The sequence below is a fragment of the Drosophila simulans genome, chromosome 3R, assembly GCF_016746395.2.
Source record: "Drosophila simulans strain w501 chromosome 3R, Prin_Dsim_3.1, whole genome shotgun sequence".
Lineage (NCBI taxonomy): Eukaryota > Metazoa > Arthropoda > Insecta > Diptera > Drosophilidae > Drosophila > Drosophila simulans.
The window spans coordinates 14178702-14198297 of NC_052523.2; the positions used below are offsets into that span (position 1 = coordinate 14178702).

The 19596-nt window shown below is 41.3% G+C and overlaps 2 protein-coding genes across 5 annotated transcripts in view; one reads left to right on the top strand and one right to left on the bottom strand.

Annotated features, from left to right (window-relative positions):
• The first annotated feature begins 103 nt into the window (after positions 1 to 103).
• Positions 104 to 19596, top strand: part of LOC6728455 (cadherin-87A) — a 57108-nt gene continuing 37615 nt past the window's right edge. The window contains exons 1-3 of one of the 4 annotated variants that reach the window (XM_016176909.3): positions 104 to 470; positions 1602 to 1918; positions 12196 to 12214. The gene's annotated coding sequence lies outside the window, so the exon portion shown is untranslated. The remainder of the gene's footprint in view (positions 471 to 1601; positions 1919 to 12195; positions 12215 to 19596) is intronic. The other 3 variants (XM_016176908.3, XM_016176906.3, XM_016176910.3) reach the window with 3 other exon arrangements.
• LOC6728454 lies at positions 15841 to 18245 on the bottom strand. The gene is made up of 2 exons (XM_002103763.4): positions 17509 to 18245; positions 15841 to 17174 (listed from the first exon to the last, which is right to left on the bottom strand). The coding sequence occupies exons 1-2, from the start codon at positions 18165 to 18167 to the stop codon at positions 15908 to 15910; spliced, it is 1926 nt and encodes a 641-aa protein (XP_002103799.1). The 5' UTR covers positions 18168 to 18245; the 3' UTR covers positions 15841 to 15907.

Genomic DNA, 19596 nt, shown 5'->3' on the forward strand with positions numbered 1-19596 from the left:
CAGTCAAACTCGTAACAGTTATCGGGTAAAAGTCTCTATGAAGTAGCGGTTAACAGTGAAGTCGTAAAAGTGTGGCCGTTCGCCAACCGAGCGAGTATCCCCAAGCTGCAATATTTTTGGTTGGTTTTTTCAGCAATAGCCCCACTTTCGTCAAAGAGTGCAACAAGTGATTCTGTTTATGTTTTCAACAACTTCTCTCTGCGGAACCGAACGTGAGCGGACGTGTGCGGACGCGTCGCTGCCGGGAAAATAAGTTGCGTCGGCGTTGCGGTGTTGTTGTTTACGTGTTATAATAAATTTGTGTGCGTGCGAGAAGGGCGCGCTCCTGTCTGTGTTGGTGTTATTGTCGGTCGTTCTCAGCGCGAGTTTCGAAATACCGCATTGTTTAATTACAGCCGCCGCGGCTAATTTCAATACAAACAAAAGCTGGTGTGTGAATGAAATTATGCTAAAATAGATAATAGTTAAAGGTAAAAGAAATTTAAAGAAGAAGAGGGAGAAGAGGAAGAGAACTTCTGCAGCGCAGTTGCGTCGGCGCAGCAGCGTTTCTATCGGTGTGTGTTTGAGTGTGTAGTGGTTTGTCTGGTTTTTTTTTTTTGGGCTGTGTGTGTGTTTTCGTGTTTGCGAAGCAACAATTTAATTGCTATTCAATTTTAAAAGCAGTTCAATTGCAAACCATTACAAATATGTAATTTGCTGTCGATTGCATTTGCATTGGAGTGCGTAATTACATTTTTGAGCCACAAAACACAAAACACAAACAGTGCAACTGTTGCTGCTACACTGGGAGCAAAACAGGACGGATAGGTGATAAATTCGGTGATTTTTCAAAGACAAACGTTTTATTAATATACATAGCATGTGATTCAATTTGACTAAGAATATATACAAATATTTAGTGGCTTGCAAGTTATGTTAAGCAAACAAAAGTTAAATTAACTCTTCATCTATCTTGCACAAATTTCAAACATCAAAATGATATACAAATGTAAATATTAACTTGATCTGAGAAATTTGTTATCATACGCAGATCTTGATTTTTCTGTGTGCTCTGTAATGGCGTAATCGTAATCTTTGTGCCCCCTTTTAATGATTTAATTAAAAGCGTAAATTGCTGGCCGAAATTCAATTTGTCCGTTTGACTTTTCAATTCGTGTGGGTGGCTCTCTGACATTGGATCGTTGTTGTTGTTTGCTTTTTTTTTCAGTTTTTATTGTAATTGTGCAACAACACGCACACACACGTAGTAAATAATTAAGTTCGTGCGTCGCGTGCCGTTTTGAATTTTCTTTTTCCTTTTGCCGTGGGGCCCGGAAAATGTTCTCTTCTCGCTGCGCGTTTATTTGCATTTCCATCAATGCGAAATTCGACTCGTATAAAATACAATAAAAAATCGTTCGAAAAAAACCAGTTGACCGTGAGATAATTCGTGCATAATTGCTAAATAGCAACAAAAAAGAAATATAAATACATACATATGTGAATGATTGAATTGCTGAAATATTTAGTGTTTGTGTTTTTTCTCCTTCTCTTCTCCTCTCTGAATGTGTGTTTGTGTGCTTGCTTTTGCCCTTCGTCAATGAATAACGGCACTTTGCGAGGTGCGAAGTCGAAGAAGAGCAAACAACAACAAATTGCCATCACCTTTGTCAGCAGAGAGAAGAAGCCAAAAAGCAACAACTAAGCCGGCATTGGAGAAGACAAAAAAAGAGAGAACAACAACAGAGATAACAACAAAACGCAACTGCGACGTCAGCAGAGCCAACGAAGAAGAGGAAGAACCAAGCCTTGGTGGCCACATTCCAACGTCATCAGCCGGCGAAGGCCGGTGCAGCCGCCAAACCCGGGTCACCGAATTCTTTCTTTCGCCGGAGAACACACCTCTCCCCAACTGAGATCGCTGAAACAACATCTGCGGGTAAGTCAACTTTGACAGTACAGGCAGCACTCGATAAAACTTTCAGAGGGTTTTTTTTTTTGCATTATGGGCTGTATTATGGGTTGTAGTTGAGCTTAAGCCCAGATTTATGTATCTTTTTGTCACTTCTACGAAGTAAACTTACTTATGTTTTAAAATAACATGGCTTAGATCCAACAATCCACTGCACACTGTAGGTAGCAAGTACATCAACGTCAATTTTGTGCTGCTCTCCTTCCGCGTTCTTGTTGTTGCTGTTGCTGGGTCACGCCCACCGCCATGAGAAAACATTTTTGCGTAGAAATTACATATTGTTCCGTTTTCACATCCCAGCAACCCCACCGCCTGCTGCCCGCCACCTGCCCCATCGTGTTTTGTAGCTTGGTTACGGGCTGTTAGCCCCCTGCTTCTGTTACCACGATTTCGGCGAGCCTCTTGTATTTTTATGGGTCGTCATCCATCGTTGTTCTGCCAAGCGCCCGAGGAGAGCCCCTAGTCCTCCATCTCCATCTGCATCTCCCAACTCCCAACTCCCTGCTCCATGTTCCACCTCCCGTATCATCAGGTCTTCGCTTTCTGCTCATCAAAGCACAAAAACATTCAACGGCCGGGTGCCTCAATTATGTTAATTATGAATTGCTCCCCGGCTGTCTCTTTTGGAATAAGTCTGCTTGTTTGGGCGTGTTTTTTAGTTGGTCTGCTTCGGTTTAGGATGGGGGCTACATGCTAAAGTGGAGAGCGCCACTCAATCGGTTACGTGGGCCATTGATATGAACCATTTCTGACTCCGTCGATCCCATGGCAATGAATTTCTATTCCTATTTCTACAAAATTTTGAAATATCTTTCTTGTGCTAGCTGATTAAGGGGTATATGATAGTCGAGGAATATTGCAATATTCGCCACCATACTTTAATTTTATCCGCCACTGTAGAATTTTGGAATTTGAAAATCACAATATTAATGCAGGCCCAACAATAAGAAGAATGTTGTTGCTTGTTGCAACCCAAGAAGCGGGAGCTTGAAAAGTGGCTGCCTCTTTTTTGTTTGGGAAACCTTTTAACAATGGAAAACTTGCCCAAGCCGTCGACGGAACTGAGTGCAAACCGCTGCCGCTGCTCAGCTCTTTTGGCGACTCTGTCTCTGTTTTTGTTGCCATCGCAAGCCGGAAGATATTTCAGACTGGCTTGCAAGCGGGCCTTTAAAAGGGGCTGTGGGTGTGGGGCGGTGAAGAGGTGGAACGGTGGGTTTGGGTGCCACTGGCGGGTTTCGTGCTTAGACAGAAACAAGTTTTATGCTTCGGCAATGATGACGCTAGAGCACTGACTCCAACTCTCCGCGGCTGCGGCTCTGACCAGTCCATCTGACCAGTTCTGTGGCCAGCTGCCTTTGTTGTTCTTGGCCTACACTATTCGGAGCTAACCCCCCTTTAGGCCGCCTTCCGATTCCACCTCGGATTGCGATTCCCGGCCCAAAAACCAGACCCGGTCGCCCTGCTCCCCAGCGCACTTCGTTGTGTATGGTTCAGTCAGTGGTGGAGCTGTGGTGCAGCCGCGTTGTGTAGTTTTGAACTAGTTGTGTTTTTGGGGTACTTCAAATCAGGCTGAACCATTACACTGACCAAGCGATGGAAGCGTGATCTAAAGGGGTTACCTTCATAAAGAATCAAAATCAAAAAAAATTTATTCAAATTTAAATAAGAAATGTTGTGTTCTTCGCTATAAAATCTGTAAAATAGATGATGATATAATATGATATTAAAAATGTTCCCTTCTTTGTTGACGCATTTTGTTTAACAATTATTTTAAAATCTCTATAATTATTTTTAGCTTATGTATCCTGTATGTTAGCCCTATGATCTCATGGTCAAGAACGTTAACCATCTCTAAACCAACAATTTTTCTTCCACTGCCCAGCAATCTACCTCGTACACAGTTTATCCATTACCCCCCGTCCAATAACCCCATTCCCCTGGGGTCTGTCGCACTTTTTGGTACTGTTCACAATTTGGAAATTAACTGGTTTGGTTGTTTTTGGCCCTGGAATCCTGTCTGGGCCACAACGCTTTCTAGCCATTTGTATTGTTCGACGGCGGCGAGACGGACAGCTCTATATATGTATGTATGTGGAGAATAAAGTGAGCTTAAAGTTTTCCTGGGCTCACTTTTAGTTGGTTCTTTTGGGGCGTTGAGGTTTTCGACCGGACCGTCTGGGATTGCCCCCGAAAAACTTTTGCTAGCCAAGTGGGCGGTTACGCTTAGAAATAAAGGGTGCGTGTGTGTGTGTGTGTAAGAGTGTGCTGCAATAGAGAGTCGGTGGCGTTGGGCGAATAGTGGCTGGTGGAAGTCGGCCATTCAGCCGCGACAGGAAGACAGCTCCGGAAGGAAGTTCATTTTGTGCAACTTAACGCTTTCACCCGCTCTCACACTTTTAGTTTGGGAGCCAGTCTGTCCAGTTCCTTCATCCTCATTCCGTTCGCTATTTTGAATAGGCTGCAGGGATCAGATAACGCTTGTAAAATAGTACAATCGTGCGATCCAAGTAAAGGAGTGCTTAAATATAACAATATTCTTTAGAAAATTTAACAAATCTTAGTCTTATTGTAGTTAGGGAATGTAATAATTATATATATTCCTTTTTCAATTGGTTTGTGTTATAGTTTCTTTATAGTTGTTTTTAAAATTAGCACGCGAAAATTCCAATATAATATCTAACCACATCTGGACTCATTTTTGGATTATGGCACTTATTTTTCCACCGCAGTTTGCCACAGTGCATCTGTGCCAGAAGCAATTTGAAGAATTTCTTATCGGGATTTATGATCCTCCGCACCTTGGAGCACATAAATCAAACCATAAACTAGAGACAGTCATAGGAACATATGCGGCTATGATGGACCACGCCATGGAGAGTGGATTGCACTTTCTGGGCACTAATCCCCACCGCCAATCCGCCCACACCTCAAACCGTTTATCTTCGCTGGTTAATGGGAATACGTGGATGAGGAACAGGCAAATTGCCCGGTTTTGGCATCGGCGGCACTCACATAGATACACACTAATACGCCCGCACACTAACTAAATTTTTAATCAAGCTTGCCAGCAGCTGTGATTCCGCTGGTGGAAGCCATTTTGGAGCTGCCCCGTGCCACCTCCCCGTAATGCTCGTCCTTGGAAAGCGCAAAAAATGCAATCAACGTCAAATGCGCTTCGAAACTTTGTGCAAAATAATAGAAAAGCCATTAATTTCACTTCTCGTCGAAGATGTTACGAGAATCGGGCAAAAGTGGGCGAGAAAAAAAGTAGGAGCACTATGTCTGGGCGTGGCCAGGACATATGGCGACATAGTCTGTTACAAAAAAACAAAAAAAAGAGAAAAACCCGATAAGAAAAAAGCAATGAAAGCTCTGCTGTGGAGAAAAGTAATTTTTAATTATGCGCACAACGTGAGTCAAACTTTGATTGGAATTACACAAAATCCGATTAATCGCTCGCTGCACATCCGTTTCCCATTCTCGGTTCTTGGTAAAAGTTTTTCCATCGCTTAGAACGTCTGCCCCCGTAAACGATGCAAAGTTCGCGGCTCAAACAATTTTCATTAGCAACAACAAAAACCGCTAATTTCACTTACAATTAGCGGTAAGCCAACATGTCGCATCAGTTGGTCTACACGGTGGGCGGTGGGTGGTCTGATGGGCACTTTACACACACACAACTACCAAGCAAGTTTTCAACTAAAATCACCAAAAAAAAGTAAAGAAGAGTATGAGGCATTTTGGCAAATTATGAAAGTGATACCCTGAGTCCGGGGTTATCATATCATATTATTGCATCTATGTCAGCTTAGTTAGACAAAAAGTGTTTCAAAATGCTTAAATGTTATCATACTGTTTCGTTTTCAAAATCATATCTTTCAAAATTTGTATTTATATTATTCTAATATAGAACATTTGTTTATATTACTGCAAATGGATATATTCTCTTAATTTATGCTATATTTTCATAATTTTCTAGGTCAGGAATTCATTTTCCTTTCCTCGAGTAGAGTATTAGAAAGTGTGTGACCACAAGACTAATCTCCACACAATTTGTTTAACATTTATGAGTGACAATGGGCAGTGGCCTAGCGCTGTGGGAAAACACTCGTGGGCAAAAGGGGGAAGGGGCTGGATGAAGTTGAGCCAACAGAGTAGTTATGTAATACAAAGTTTAGTCAACGGTCAGCGGTAATGCAATAAGCAACTTTTTCAAACTGCTGCTTCGCCTCGGACTCCATTAAAGTTGTCAAATGAAGTCGAAGTTTGATTGCCTGGGGCAAAGCAGTGACCCGCCTCCCCTTTTCCCCCCATCCACAACTTTTCCGGTGTTGACATGGACTTGGTGCTGTCCTGGAGATTAGTGAAGTGTCCTGTGATGTTTTCCTGTTAAACGCCAACGCAGCGTAGAAGAGTATTTATAATTGCCAGCCTCGGGACTTTAGACTTGTGCGAATCCGGTCGGATAGATGGGCACTCCGCCCAATTCCTCCTTTCGAGGGTTGATTGACAAGTTTATGTGATTGCAGTCGATTGCATATGGGATTATGTGGTCCGAGTTATAACGCAGGTACACTTGTTTAAGGTGTAAATTAAATACATATATCAAGAAAATAAATTGTAGATAAACTTTAAATGTGATTTTGCTGCCTAAGCAAACATTACGTTACCATGACTAAAACTATTTGGAAATGAAATTATTTACTTGAAGATATCATATCCCCTCTCTGATTAAATTAAAGACCCACATGCAAAATGCATATCCTGCGGCAAGCAAACTGTGCCACCAACTCTCTCAGATAGAACCGAACTTCTGCGCCTGCAACTCCTCCCAGAACCATCATATTTTGCCCCAGCGGTGTCTAACAAAGCAATTAGAGCCACGGATACGCCAACACCGTTCGAGTTTGCTAAGTAAACGTGGCCGAGACGCCCTGAGTTGGCCCTAAGGCAGCATATTCATTAGGCAGCGTGGCGGAGGAGGATTAAAGGAGGTGTCGGAAGATGCGAGGGTTTTCCATCGCAGAATGTAAAGGGAGGAGAGGCTTCCATTCAGGATGCTTGCTTGGTCTGGCTGCCTTCTTGATGGCTGGCCCAACTTATGGGTCACTTGTTCAAGAAATTTCACAAAACTTTGCCAACTGGTTGTTGTTATGGCCAAGGAAGGAAGAGAGCCACGGATGGAATATTTCGAGAGGGGGTGGCGTAATGAGGGGGGTTGGCCAGAGCGACTAATGAGAGACTTGGACTGGTACAATGAATATAATTAAATGAGTCCAAGGTGTAAACTAGCGAATTGTTTGATCCCATTCAGTCAGCTCAGAATCCCAGTCATCCTCTCCATCCTCCGCCATTTTGCCAGTCCTTCGCCCACGGGCTCCCCTCCTTTTTTTTTTATATTCTTGCCGCCTGCCAACTTTGTGCCTGTTCAGCTAAATGCTGTTAAACTTTCATCTTGGGCTCAGCACTTTTTGCACTTTGAAAACAGTGTTTTTTTTTTCGAATTCTTGTTTCCTGCCTGGCGGGCATTTTTCAGTCACCGACTTGTTCCAGTTAGCCAACTGTCAGTCAGTCACTTGATCGTTTGGAGCGTGACAGGTGGTATTCTGCAGGGAATGGGGTCGCATTGGATAATACTCTATGATGGGCAGGATTTTAGGGATTAATAACCAAAGCAATGTGCTTAAATCGTAGCTTATATAGAAGAGATCTAAATGAGCATTTGATGGGTATCCGGAATGCTTATCTTAACTTAAAATAGTAATGATTAAAGCTTATTTGTAAAATAGCTTATTTTACATCTAAAGGTAATTCAAATCGTTTCCATCCACTGCCTTAGCATATATTGTTTTCCTTATTAATCAGCAGGATAATGAGCTACTTTCTTCTTCAACGGAATGAAATAAAAGTCCCAGGGTCCCGTGACAGTTGCAGTTTAGTGTCTAATTAAAAAGTTCTCGGCCTGCGTGATTGTGTGCGTTTGTGTGGCACCTAGACTAAGCAAAAAAAAAAAAAAAGAATAAAAAAGAAGCGACTCAAAGTCGAGCCAACTTTCTATGGCACCACTTTCGCTGTCCCCCGGAGATGCCAATGAATATTCTTGTTCTGCAGCGATGAGATGACGAAACCTGTTTCCGCTCCTCCATTCCCTGCACCTCATCAACTTGAATTAGCCCCCACCGCTTTTTATGGTAATGAATGGGTCAGGCAAAAGTAGAGCTTTGATTTCTGATGCTGGTGCTAACCGCAAAAGCAAATAAAATACCGGTAACGAAAAAAGAGCAACAATTTCTTGGTGTGACATTGGACCAGTGTATTTGCTCGGGGTCTACTTTTCACTCTATCGTGTTGCGACTTACCCATTTCTTCCGTAACTCCATTGACCTTATTCGCGCAGGTGTCTGTCCATTAGTTTTGAGCTTGGCTCTGGGAATCCACATTTCTCTCCGTTCGAATGCAAAGCCCAGAATGAAGGGTTTTTCCAGTGCAGTCTGTGGCTTTCACTTCACTTTGGTTCTCACCTGCAGATTTTCAATGCACTTTATCGGTGTTTGGATTTCTCGTTGCACTTTTTATACTCTCGGATTTGTTGTAACACATTTTTGAATACTCGTACAACTCGATTTCGAAAGTCATCTTTGAATCAGATTTTTTAAATCAGTTACATATTTATTCCATGTGAAAATGAAAAAATGTGCCAGTGTGTTAAATCTTCGATCACGGCAAAAGAGCTTGGTGTTTTGTAATTGTTTGTGCTGTTACCACACATTTCTTCGGCTCGAATGCGTGTGAAATATTTCGATAAATGTTTGTGGGTTTGTGCGGAGTATCAGTCAGCGAACCGAGTGTTTTGCACTATTTGTGTGAGTGGGTGTGTGTGTGTGTGTCCGTGTGAGCCCGCTGACCGATGTCGGTCTTTTTATATCTTTGTTTTTGTTTTTGTTTTCCGTTAGCCCTGCTGCACCATATCCCCATTACTCTTGTACCATCCTCCAAACCAACGGACCATTTTCGCTTCTCGTCTCTTGGCGTTAACTTTTCCACGCATTGATGACGGATGGCCATGGAAAATGATGAATGTTTAATGGGGCAGTGCGACGGCAAAAACATTTTGAGGTAACATATTGATGGCACGGAGGTTGCACTGCATTCGGTTTGGTTTGGGCTGATCGGGCGGATGATGGTGGAAGGGTTGGGATCTGGTCATGCATCATGGAGCGGTTCGTTGCCGAAACTTTCAAATTCTCACATGTTGCAATGTCAACAAAGTTGCCGGAAAATATTGTTAGAATTTCAAGCGAAATGGATTTTTAACATTGCCTTCAAACTTCAGCGTTGGAAAATGATGGCGGAAGGCGGCAATGAGTTTTGCCGATTGAATTTACAACGCTTAATATTCCATTCCGCTGGGAATTGTATATGCTTAAAATTGAATTATAAGTTTATCCACTTCCCAATTACAATTCAAGTGCTCGAGAACTTGTCATGCTATCAACTAAAGAGCAATAAAACACTTTACACACCAAGAACTGTATCCAAAGTCAAGTGATCTCTTGAAGTTTTTTTCCAATCTACTTATGAGTATTTCCCCTAAGATTCTCATGAACTTATCTAGAGTACCTCGCTTTAGAGTCACTTTGTTTGCTCTAAATTCCTCGTGGAATTTTTGCATACATATATGTGGGTTTGTGTTATAAAAATTGCTCCACTTGCGTTGAACAATCTCCTTTGCCCCTTCGCGTTTTTCTCCTTTTACCAGGTCGTTTATCACAGTTTTTTGCTCGGCTTAAGCAAGTCTATCAAAAATATGTATTCGTAATTGCAGCAAGCCACACACAGCAAAGTTGTAAGAGTTGAAGGGTAGAAGATGGAGGCGATGGTGTACCCCAGATATGGAAAAGCGAAAAAAAGTATGAAAGTTGAGGAAAAGCGACATCGTCGAATGATGTCATATCTTTTTTTTCGTGTGCATCCATCTCTCTTCGGCGAGGTATCGTTTGTCTATTTGGCCAAATCCAAACGAATCGAGCTAAATCAACTGAAAATCAAGACCGCCCTAGGCACCCTTTATGAATCAGTTACCAAGGCGCTGATGCTGCAATAAAAGGTGCGATTTATCATAATGGCTGACGCATGTAACACACATACAGCCATACACAGAGACACGCACAAACACACACAAGATGTTGGGCAGCTAGCATTTCCCATTTTCCATTTCCCTTGCCCCTTTCACCGAACACTTATATTTTGCAATATAACGCAATGGTTCCTGCTGTGGATTGTGGAACCATCGATTTCATTTCTTGCCATTTTCCGCATTTTTCACAAATCTGTTTTTCCACACTAACACACACACTCCTTCGTTTATGGCCTGTTGGCAGATTGTGTGATTGTGTGTTATGTGTGTTATGTGTGCTATCTGTGTGTGTGTGGAGTTATCTGAGGCGGCTGCCAGACGCCAGTTCATATTGATTACAACAAATTTGCCGTCGCCATTCGTTCGGAGTTGTCGCCGGCTTTGGAGAAAAAGAGAGAAATAAACGTGATTATATAACTGATATATGTAAGCGAGTAAGTACTTGCCTGCGTATGTATGTACTTGTGTCGCTATGTATGCCAGTTTTTATTAACCTTTTCTTTTTGTGTCGAATACTTCCACGTTCCATTAAAGATCCATTAAGGATATTGAAATATGATTTGGTATAGTAATTGGAGATTTAGATACAGGTCTGACTTGTCAAAAGCAAGCATTCCCTTTCATACTTTTCTGGATTTTTTGAGCTTTCTTAATGTCCTGATATAGCTTTCATCGGTGTCTATTAATACTTGGCTTTTGTTGGATACTTTTACGTGTCATTAAGGAAATGGAGGTATGTTTAGGAATAGTGATTTGCGAGGCATTATATCTTTAGTTTATAAGCGGATTAGTTAAAGGATAGCTTGTAGACAAAGGACTAACATTCATCAACCGCTTGGTGTTGGTTGTTTTCTTAAAACTCTATTCTTAGATTTATTTTCTTAGACTTAGCTGTATTCTCTACTGGAATTCGGAGTTTTTTGGTGCAGTTTTCAAAGCCATGTGATTACATTTCCTGCTTTTTTCATGTTTAAAAAGTCTTGAAGATTAACGATATTGAACTACAAAAGTGCGATAACCTTTACGGAAGCTAATTAAGTCGAGTCTAGAACCCTATTGCTACAATACTGATGAAACCCTTTTTGCCCCACTCTACTCCACTCCCACTTTCGATGGCCGCCCTCCAACTGCAAACCGTTCACTTGCTTGACATTTAGTGCCGGCTGCTGTGCGCTGGCCATGTCTTGGTGTCTTGGGCTCTTCGATGGTGGCTCAAACGGGGACTGGGGCAGAATCCAAGTCCGAGAAAGAGACGGCAGACAGCGGCTGAATCTGAAAACGAGACTGGAACGGAGACTGGGGGCCTCTATTGCTCTTTTGGCGACGACGGCTGCTGTCTGGAATTTCGTTGAACCGGTTTATGTGTGTGGTTCGCCAGTGGCTGCTGCTGTGGCAGTTACCTACTGCTTTTGTTGCTGTTGCTGTTGGGGTCTGGGTAACTGGCTCCGAAAATACAAAATACTTGCACAGCACACGGCTTTGTGCGATACTTGGCTAACCAACTGGCCACACACACACACTCATTCCTACAAACATGGCTAACAGACACATATAAAACAGCGCGCATATTTGTCGTTGCGGATTATTTCACAGCACAATTCTCTTCTCCACTGAAAGCAATCGGGGGTGGCGAAGTGGGCGGCGATGGGTCAGCAAATGACTTTGGTCTTCTATTCTCGTTGTTCTTACATCGCCCTCTCTCTCTTATTGTCGGCGATTTCTGATTTTCGTATTTTTTTTTTTGCTCTTTTGCCCAGTTTCGTTGGCTGTTAATTTACATTGCAAAAATTTTCTTTTGACTTTATGCGAAATTTGCAATTCAATAGTTTAAAGATTTTGCCATTGTCAGTAGCTCGTTCCGGTGGGTGGGAATGTTACTCTATAGAAAGCTGTGGCTTTTCGGGTTGGAGCTGAGTGGATATTTTTGTGGGTGTCACACATGCACATATGTATGTAAGTAGGTAACTGGAGCTACTCGTTGTAGGGATTAGGTCATTTGATTGTAAGATATTTACATGCCCTTTAGGGCAGACTAATATACCCTTTCAAAAAATATATACATATATGAAAAAAACTGATCAACATTTTTCTTAATTTTTTTTTGCAGAATTAAAGCGTCAACAACTGTAAGTCAAAACCAAAATATTACATTTTAAGATAAGTGTCCTTGTAAACTTTTGTTTTTAAGAGTCTCGCATACTTTCGTTTTAAACGTTGCATGCCCTAAATCCTGTCCAATCACTCAGATACCAAAGTTGTCTGCGACCCAGTCCAGTTTCCAATTGACCCTACACCCATTTTATAAATCTAATCAGTTAAAATGCATCCAAAGTTCAGACGGACCAATGTTCGAAATTCTGGTATTGGTTGTTCGATATGTTTAAAGCTCGAATGATGCCCGCAAACTATGCAAACCGTCTAAATGCGATTGGTTTTCGGGCATTGGGAAAATTCCTCTCTACCCGCTGCAAATTGATTTCAATGCAAATTGATAATGAAATATGCCATGGAAAACGCATTAGAACGAACCCTGTGGCAGCATTCTTATCGATGCTCTATGCCAACACCCGATAGAAAACCATGCCACCCATTGTCCACCCACTAATTTGGTCATTTAATGCAATGCGGCAAATAAACGAAATGCGGTTAACGCAATGACAGTGCGATTAGCCAAAGCCATCAGCTAGAGATGCGAAAAAGGAAAACGGGGGACATGTTGCCGGGATATGGTGCATGTCCTACTGCCATTGTGGTTGCTTAAATCATAACCTAAACACACACACATATGTATGTGTCTGCCCAGAAGTCAAGTTTGTGTGTGTCAACCACAATTGGCCACATGTAGCAGCTCAAAGGGACAGATACATACATATGTAGTTCCCCCAAATTAAATTTCACATCAAGAACCAACGAAATTAGCTTTATTTAATCTGTGCACATGACATTGCTACTTTCGAACATAGATTAATAAAACATACTCTTCTCTTACATAGAAATAGCAAACACATTTGAAATTCATTCTTATGAAATCTAACATACGCTTTTAATAGCGGAACTTTTTGGCAATCTAATCAATATTCAGTTGTTCAAAATTATTTGGATGAATTGACAATATCATGATTTATTCAATTTCATTGAGAGCAGATGACAAAACATTTTCCCGTAATAAATCTCAATTGGAAAGTAAGTAAGATATACTCGCACAATAAATAACAATAATTATGCAAGAAAATGTGCAAATAAAAAACGAAATTTGTCTTCGTCGTTTTCCGGCTTCATTTTCTTGTCCCTTTCCATTACGCAACTTCAATGATCCATAATTGCTATTAATTGTGCTTGAGATTTGCATTGCAAATAAATCTAAGATGGAAAATGCAAAACATAAATTCAACAATTGCTTGACACTTGAGCAGAGTTTAAAAGTTTTCTTTGTTGTTGTTGTTCTGGCTCTGTCGCTATTGTCGTTGTCTAATTTATTTAGCATTGTGTAAACTTGTTCAAGGTTGAATAGGCTTCTATACCAAATGGAAATTAAATGGCAACAGCAGCAGCAAGCTCACAGAAAAACCATTTGAATTACATTGAAGACAATTGGAAATGCCAAAAGGCAGCCAAAGTTTGCTTCGATTGTTTTTGGTCCAAACTCAAAATCAAATTGTGCCAAATTACTTGGCCAGCAAAATGCTTGGTCTAACCAATATTGCTTCTATTTCGCTCTACCTCTCTGTCTCTGTCTCTGTCTCTCTCCCACTGTGTATCTCTATCTGTGTTCGTGTGTCCGTCTGCGGTCCAAATGAATAATTTGGCATCGCAGATAAACGAAATCAATGTCCACGGACCGGGCCCAAAACCAAATGGCAACATCTGCACATTGTGCCGGAATTGAGGGGCCATCGGTGCGGGTGGCTACAATGGTTACAGTGGGCTGGTTGGAACCTCTGGGCCACTCTGGGGAACTTGTTATTGAATTAAAGTGACTTGATTTACGACGCGTTCTGGTCAAAAGCTCTTAATGGCATTTGCCACGAGTCCGGCTACCCTCTGACTCTCCCTAACCCGCTCAGTTCGGTACCAAATCCTTGGCTTCGTCCCTCACCAGGGCGGCCATCCGTTTTCCGAAATGAAGTTTGCGCTTTGTGATGTTATAACCGTCCACGGTTCGTATGCGTGATATTAAGTATGCGACATGTTGCGCCATGCAGCAGAGTTGAATGAAAGGGCTCTCTGTGTTTAAAATTTGATAGTGAGGTAATTTATGATGGAAGTGCGAACATATAATTAAATAGATAGTTAAAAAATAACTTTTTGACAATTAGAGTTAATGGTAAAAAGAGTTGAGCACCCAACTTATTTGATTATCCAAAACAGCTTAGCTATTGTCCAAATATGAGAATGCTATGCTGCATAATTGAGAGAAATGTAATTAAAACTTACAACAAAATGATGGCATCACTCATGCAGGTTGCAACCAGCACCATCAGCACCTCTACTTGACTGCTTGTTGTGGTAGCTGATAACATGGTTATGGTGGTTCGAGTCATTGTTATTGCGATTATTGTGGATGTTGTAAGCACACACAAACACGCGTAACCGAACTGAATTTAACTAAACTAAGGCGAACCTTAAATGACAACAGATAGCGCTAATAATTTATGCATGCTGCATGTTGCAAGTGGAGTGCCAGCATCGGGCGCCACCCATCGCTCATCGCCCATCGCCCATTGCCCAACCACCAAACCGCCCACTTCCAAGCGTTATCTTGTAGTAGCCACGCCTCCTCAACCACTGAGCAGGCACCACATGATGAACACATGAACACAGGCACCCGCACTCGACGACAAGGCTGCACATAATTTAATTAAAATGAAATCTCGCACGGGGCGCTGAACTGCAAACTGTGAATGCAAATTATTATTAATTACAGCAAAGCGACGACAAATGTTTATGCCCGCCATATGTGTGCCACTCGCACTGTCTCTGTCTTTCACAACTGACGTTTGCGTTAGAGGTGACCACGTGAGCGAATTGTATTACCAAGAATAACAACAAGCTTAATGGCCAATTATTTTAACTTAAGCTTAGTTAAATCGCTAATGAATCACCAAAAATAAAAAAATGTTTACGGTTGCCTAAGTAAATTATTACATTTTACTACGTTTTACTTAATTTACTTAAGGAATTTGGTGTTATCCCAGACAGCATATGATTTTATAGAGAAAATCTCGTGACACGCGATCATCGCTGACTTGCATGCATGGCGAGACACAACGGCGCCATCTGTTGACAGTTTGTCGCAAAAACAGCTCTAGTTAAGTGCCTGGATGTTTATATGCGGTAAATGAAATTAAGAGAAATCTAAACACATTTGCTAGCCATTTATCCTAATGCAAGCTACTCTGGTTCTCACTTCAGGTTCTTGGCGCAGCGGTAGTTTTTCCTCATTTTCATTGCTTGCTTTGCTGCTACAGACAGCGGAGTTTTAACAACCTCTTAAATGTCCAATTTGAAGCGATAAATAAATAGGCCAGGATTCATTTAGTTAAATTACAATATAATTACTCGTTTTAGTTCTCAAAAAAAGATAACTTAATATATATACAAATTTGTATTGTAATTTATACCTGCACATTGTTGGCAACTTAATCTATAAACCACTGACCTATGAGTTGTGGTTTTTATGAGTCAATGATGTTTGTTTCCATGGGCATCTGAATTCTAATAATAATAAACTGAAATGTATTTGTTTATTTGCTTTATTAAAAACATATCATTCATTTTTTAAAATGTATTTTGTAACTTTTAGATAGAAAGACATCTATCTAAGAACAATAGCAATAAATCTCGATGGGAGCTTCTCGGGCGCAAAATGATTGGTGTCTGTATTGATCAGTCCTTGTGATAGCTCCTTGCAGCGAGGTTTCATTTTTGGAAAGTACCGTTGCATCAAAGTGTCCATTTCCTGGTTGCGTCACCAGTCGCACAGTGATCGTTTTATTGAGCTTGTGTTGTTTTCTCAGATAGGCATCCTCCACATTGAGCAGTTCCAGCTGATGACACTGTGGATAGGTCGCAAGCAGTCGATTGATGCGGGCCACAGCAAGCTTGGCTATCCGCTGGATACTATGGGCATTCCATGGTATCTTGACAAATCCATCGCACTGGCAATAGTGAAGCGGAATGCGGGCAGAGAAGCAGCTACGCTCCTCAGGAATGGGCAGGAATAATGAAACGTTGTGATCGTTTCGCAGTCGCAGAGTACGATTCAAAATCCGCTCGTCACTAAGGTTTTCCAGATCGACCACATCTTTAATGGTCTCGTGCAGATCGTAGGTGGTCACTAGGCGATGGGCGTTGGCTTCAAGATTTGCGAAGGCCAACGGAAATCGTTCCATTACCGATCGTGGATATATAGCCACCATTGTGGGCAGTGATGTTTCTCTCATGCCCTGAAATGTGTCCACAAAAGGACCATATCGCAGGCCATGATCAGACACAATAAGAACTAGTGTCCTCTCAAGGATTTTTCGTCTTTTTAAGGCGCGCATAATCCTATAGTATTCCCAGTCGGCCCGCTCCCCGTACTGGAAATAATCGTGGACGCCCATTGTCTGCCAAAAAAATGCAAAGAATCCTCGATCGAACATTCTTGTCTGCATATGGGGCAGCAAACGGTAGATGAAGTCGTACAGGACATGATGATATACTCGATCGCCACTGCATTTGATTTCAAGTGGTCCTCGTGCGTAATAAGTTGATTTCATGTGGATCTCGTTGATCACACTTCGCAAATAAAAGTCAGTTGGCCTTTTCTTAAAGCCGGGTCTTACGTAAGTAAAGGTTCCAGCTACACGGGAATCCTCGCCGAAAATGGTGGCATAGCCAGCATCCTGGAAATCATGCCACAATAGGTGGCACCGATCGAAATTGGCACGTCTGTTTCCTCCGAAGCAGCCACTTTTGGCCTCCACTTCCTCCACACTCTGACCACTGAGCAATGGAATCAGATTTGGATACGAATTTTGGCCGACGCGGTTGTAGCCCCATAGTTCAGTGTGTGGCAGACCTTCTATCAAGTCTTTTACTCGACTGTAAATTTAATAGAATTAATTATATTGTTTAGCGTATTTGTAATGTAAGAAGTGCTCCTAGCGTATTTTTGACAATCATTAATTGGACGCAGGCAGCTAGAAAATATTTTAAAATATTTACTAGCGAATCCTTTTGTTTTTGAATTGCTGCTACATATTAATGTCGGTGGTTTTTATGGCAATCGAAGTTCATTTATGTTTTAATTGGATAACTGGTGATATTAACGCTACGCATTTCTTTGTTTTGTTTCATACAAAACGATTAAACAAAAGAACAATTAAACAACAAACACATGCTAGAATTATGCAATTAAAACTTTTTAACTACTAACCTGAAGTATCGCTGGTAATGCATGTGGGAAATAGAGTCTATACCCAGTATTAGAACCGAAAGACGTTTCACTGGCGCTGAATTATTGACCTTTTCAGGGTTTGGGAATGGTAGAAATATAAAGACATCGTGATACACTAGACGACCATAGTCCATCCAGCACCAAACACGCAGAGTTACATTGCCGGAATCTACTTTTGTGAAATTTCTCCATTTGGTAAAGCGAAACCATGTCGATTCATAGTAGATGTTCACAAAGTCATTGAAGCGCACAAAGCGTTTGTAGGCGCAAAAGATATCGCTTAACCTCCGAACTCCTAGCTTTTTCCACAGCTCCTTTGCACTGGCGATCAAGTACAGGTAGTTCCTTCCGTCAATGGATTGAGGCTTCAGCAGTTTGATCATTGAGCATCCAACTGAGGGCAGCGGTGTCATGTGGTACATCGCCATGGGAGAAAGAGGATCCATCGAATTTATCTGGCATTGTGAGGAGTTCACAAATAGCATCCTATTATCCGGTTTTCCTTCTACAGGCGGCTGTACTATCATTTTATGTTCAACTTCTTCTCGAAAACTTATTAATACGTAGAGGATTATGCACATCAGTATTAAGCTGAAGCAATTCTTCTTTAACTCAACAAAGAGTTGGCTATATCCCATTTCAAAGTCTTATATTCCTTAGTTGTTAAAAAATGGTAATAATTTCAAGGGCAGTCAAATATTCGTATCAGGTATCTAGATCTTGAAAATATATATATAAAAAAACTGTTTGTAAAGGTAATCACTATTAGTAATAATTCTAATCAAATTTCCAGAATATTCACTAGTTCCCAAATATTTTAGTTATTTTACACGTAATCCTCCTTGTTTGATTGACTTTAAATTTAGTTTGTTTTCTCTCTCGCTTTTGTTGCACTTTGTTCTTTGTCAATTAGCATAGTTTACAGTTTCAGTACTTTGGCCTTTCTGGCTTTGTTTGTGTTTGCAAAAAGAGAGAAAAGAGTACCATCCAAAACATGGAAAAGCTAAAGTAGAAAAGGCATTCAAAAAGGCGTTTAGTGATTGAGTTTGTAGTCGGGCGCTTTTTAATTAGGCTAACTGGATTGGATTTTACACTCGCAGTCTTTAGTTCTTTGTTCTATTCTACCAATTTGTAAGATAAGACAAGTAAGTTGTTCTACGCTTTGAAGTAGAAACCTATTCAAAGAAAATTAGTTAGTTTAGCAATAAAGTTAGTGGATAAATATCTAAGATGTGCGCCACAGGAGCATAGTTTTTAATGAGATTTACTGAAAGAAGAACTTTAAGATGACATTCATCTGCAGATACGCTAATTTGAACTGTAAATTCAACCAGCTAGCTCTTTTCCGCCTTAAATTACTGAATTGAAATCCACTGGTGGACCAGTGAGCATCCTGGATGCTTGAGTCAGGATCCGCCATCCTTCAATCCGACTGAGCCGGAGACCAAACGAGAGTAACCGGATCTATTTCACAGTCTGAGACAAAATGGGAATTGTGTTCCTCATTCAATTTTCATTCTCGTTTTCGCTATCCTTTTTATTGCTTCTCCGTTGCCGTATGCGAATTCCACGATGTTGTTTTCTTTAATTTTCCGCAAACGGAGGCAGCAAAGCGTCGGCTTCCTGCCTTCCTGTGATCCTTTTCCTTTCCAACCGTTGCTCTGGCTGCTTTCCATTCCTCGGTCATGTCTCGTTTGCAGCATCCTGTATCCTGTGTAAAACATATGCATACATTTTATACCATTACAGCATAACAATATTGCATTTGCAGAAACATTTCTCTCACCGCTATCCTTTTCCTTATTTTTTGGATACCGCTTCCCGTACTTTTCGCCATCGCCGCCCCCACCGCCAACTGTCTTGCGTTATGTGAATCCAGCGCGAATCCTGTGGATCCTAGCGACCTCTTGCCGCCATCCATTGCGCTCACCCACGCTAGCTTTGAGTTACAATTTCCCCGTGCATACCCTGTAAATGTGTGTGCAAAGTATAGTTTTTTGGTTAATTATGTTTAGAAAATATATGCTTAATGGTTAGAATTCGAAAGGTAATTTTGTGGTGTCCCTG

Bases quoted from the DNA above. Each gene is read 5' to 3' on its own strand.
- LOC6728454 (XM_002103763.4), bottom strand. From the start codon at position 18,167: ATGGGATATAGCCAACTCTTTGTTGAGTTAAAGAAGAATTGCTTCAGC. The intron at 17,175-17,508 runs GTTAGTAGTTAA...TTAAATTTACAG, and splicing joins CATTACCAGCGATACTTCAG to TCGAGTAAAAGACTTGATAG.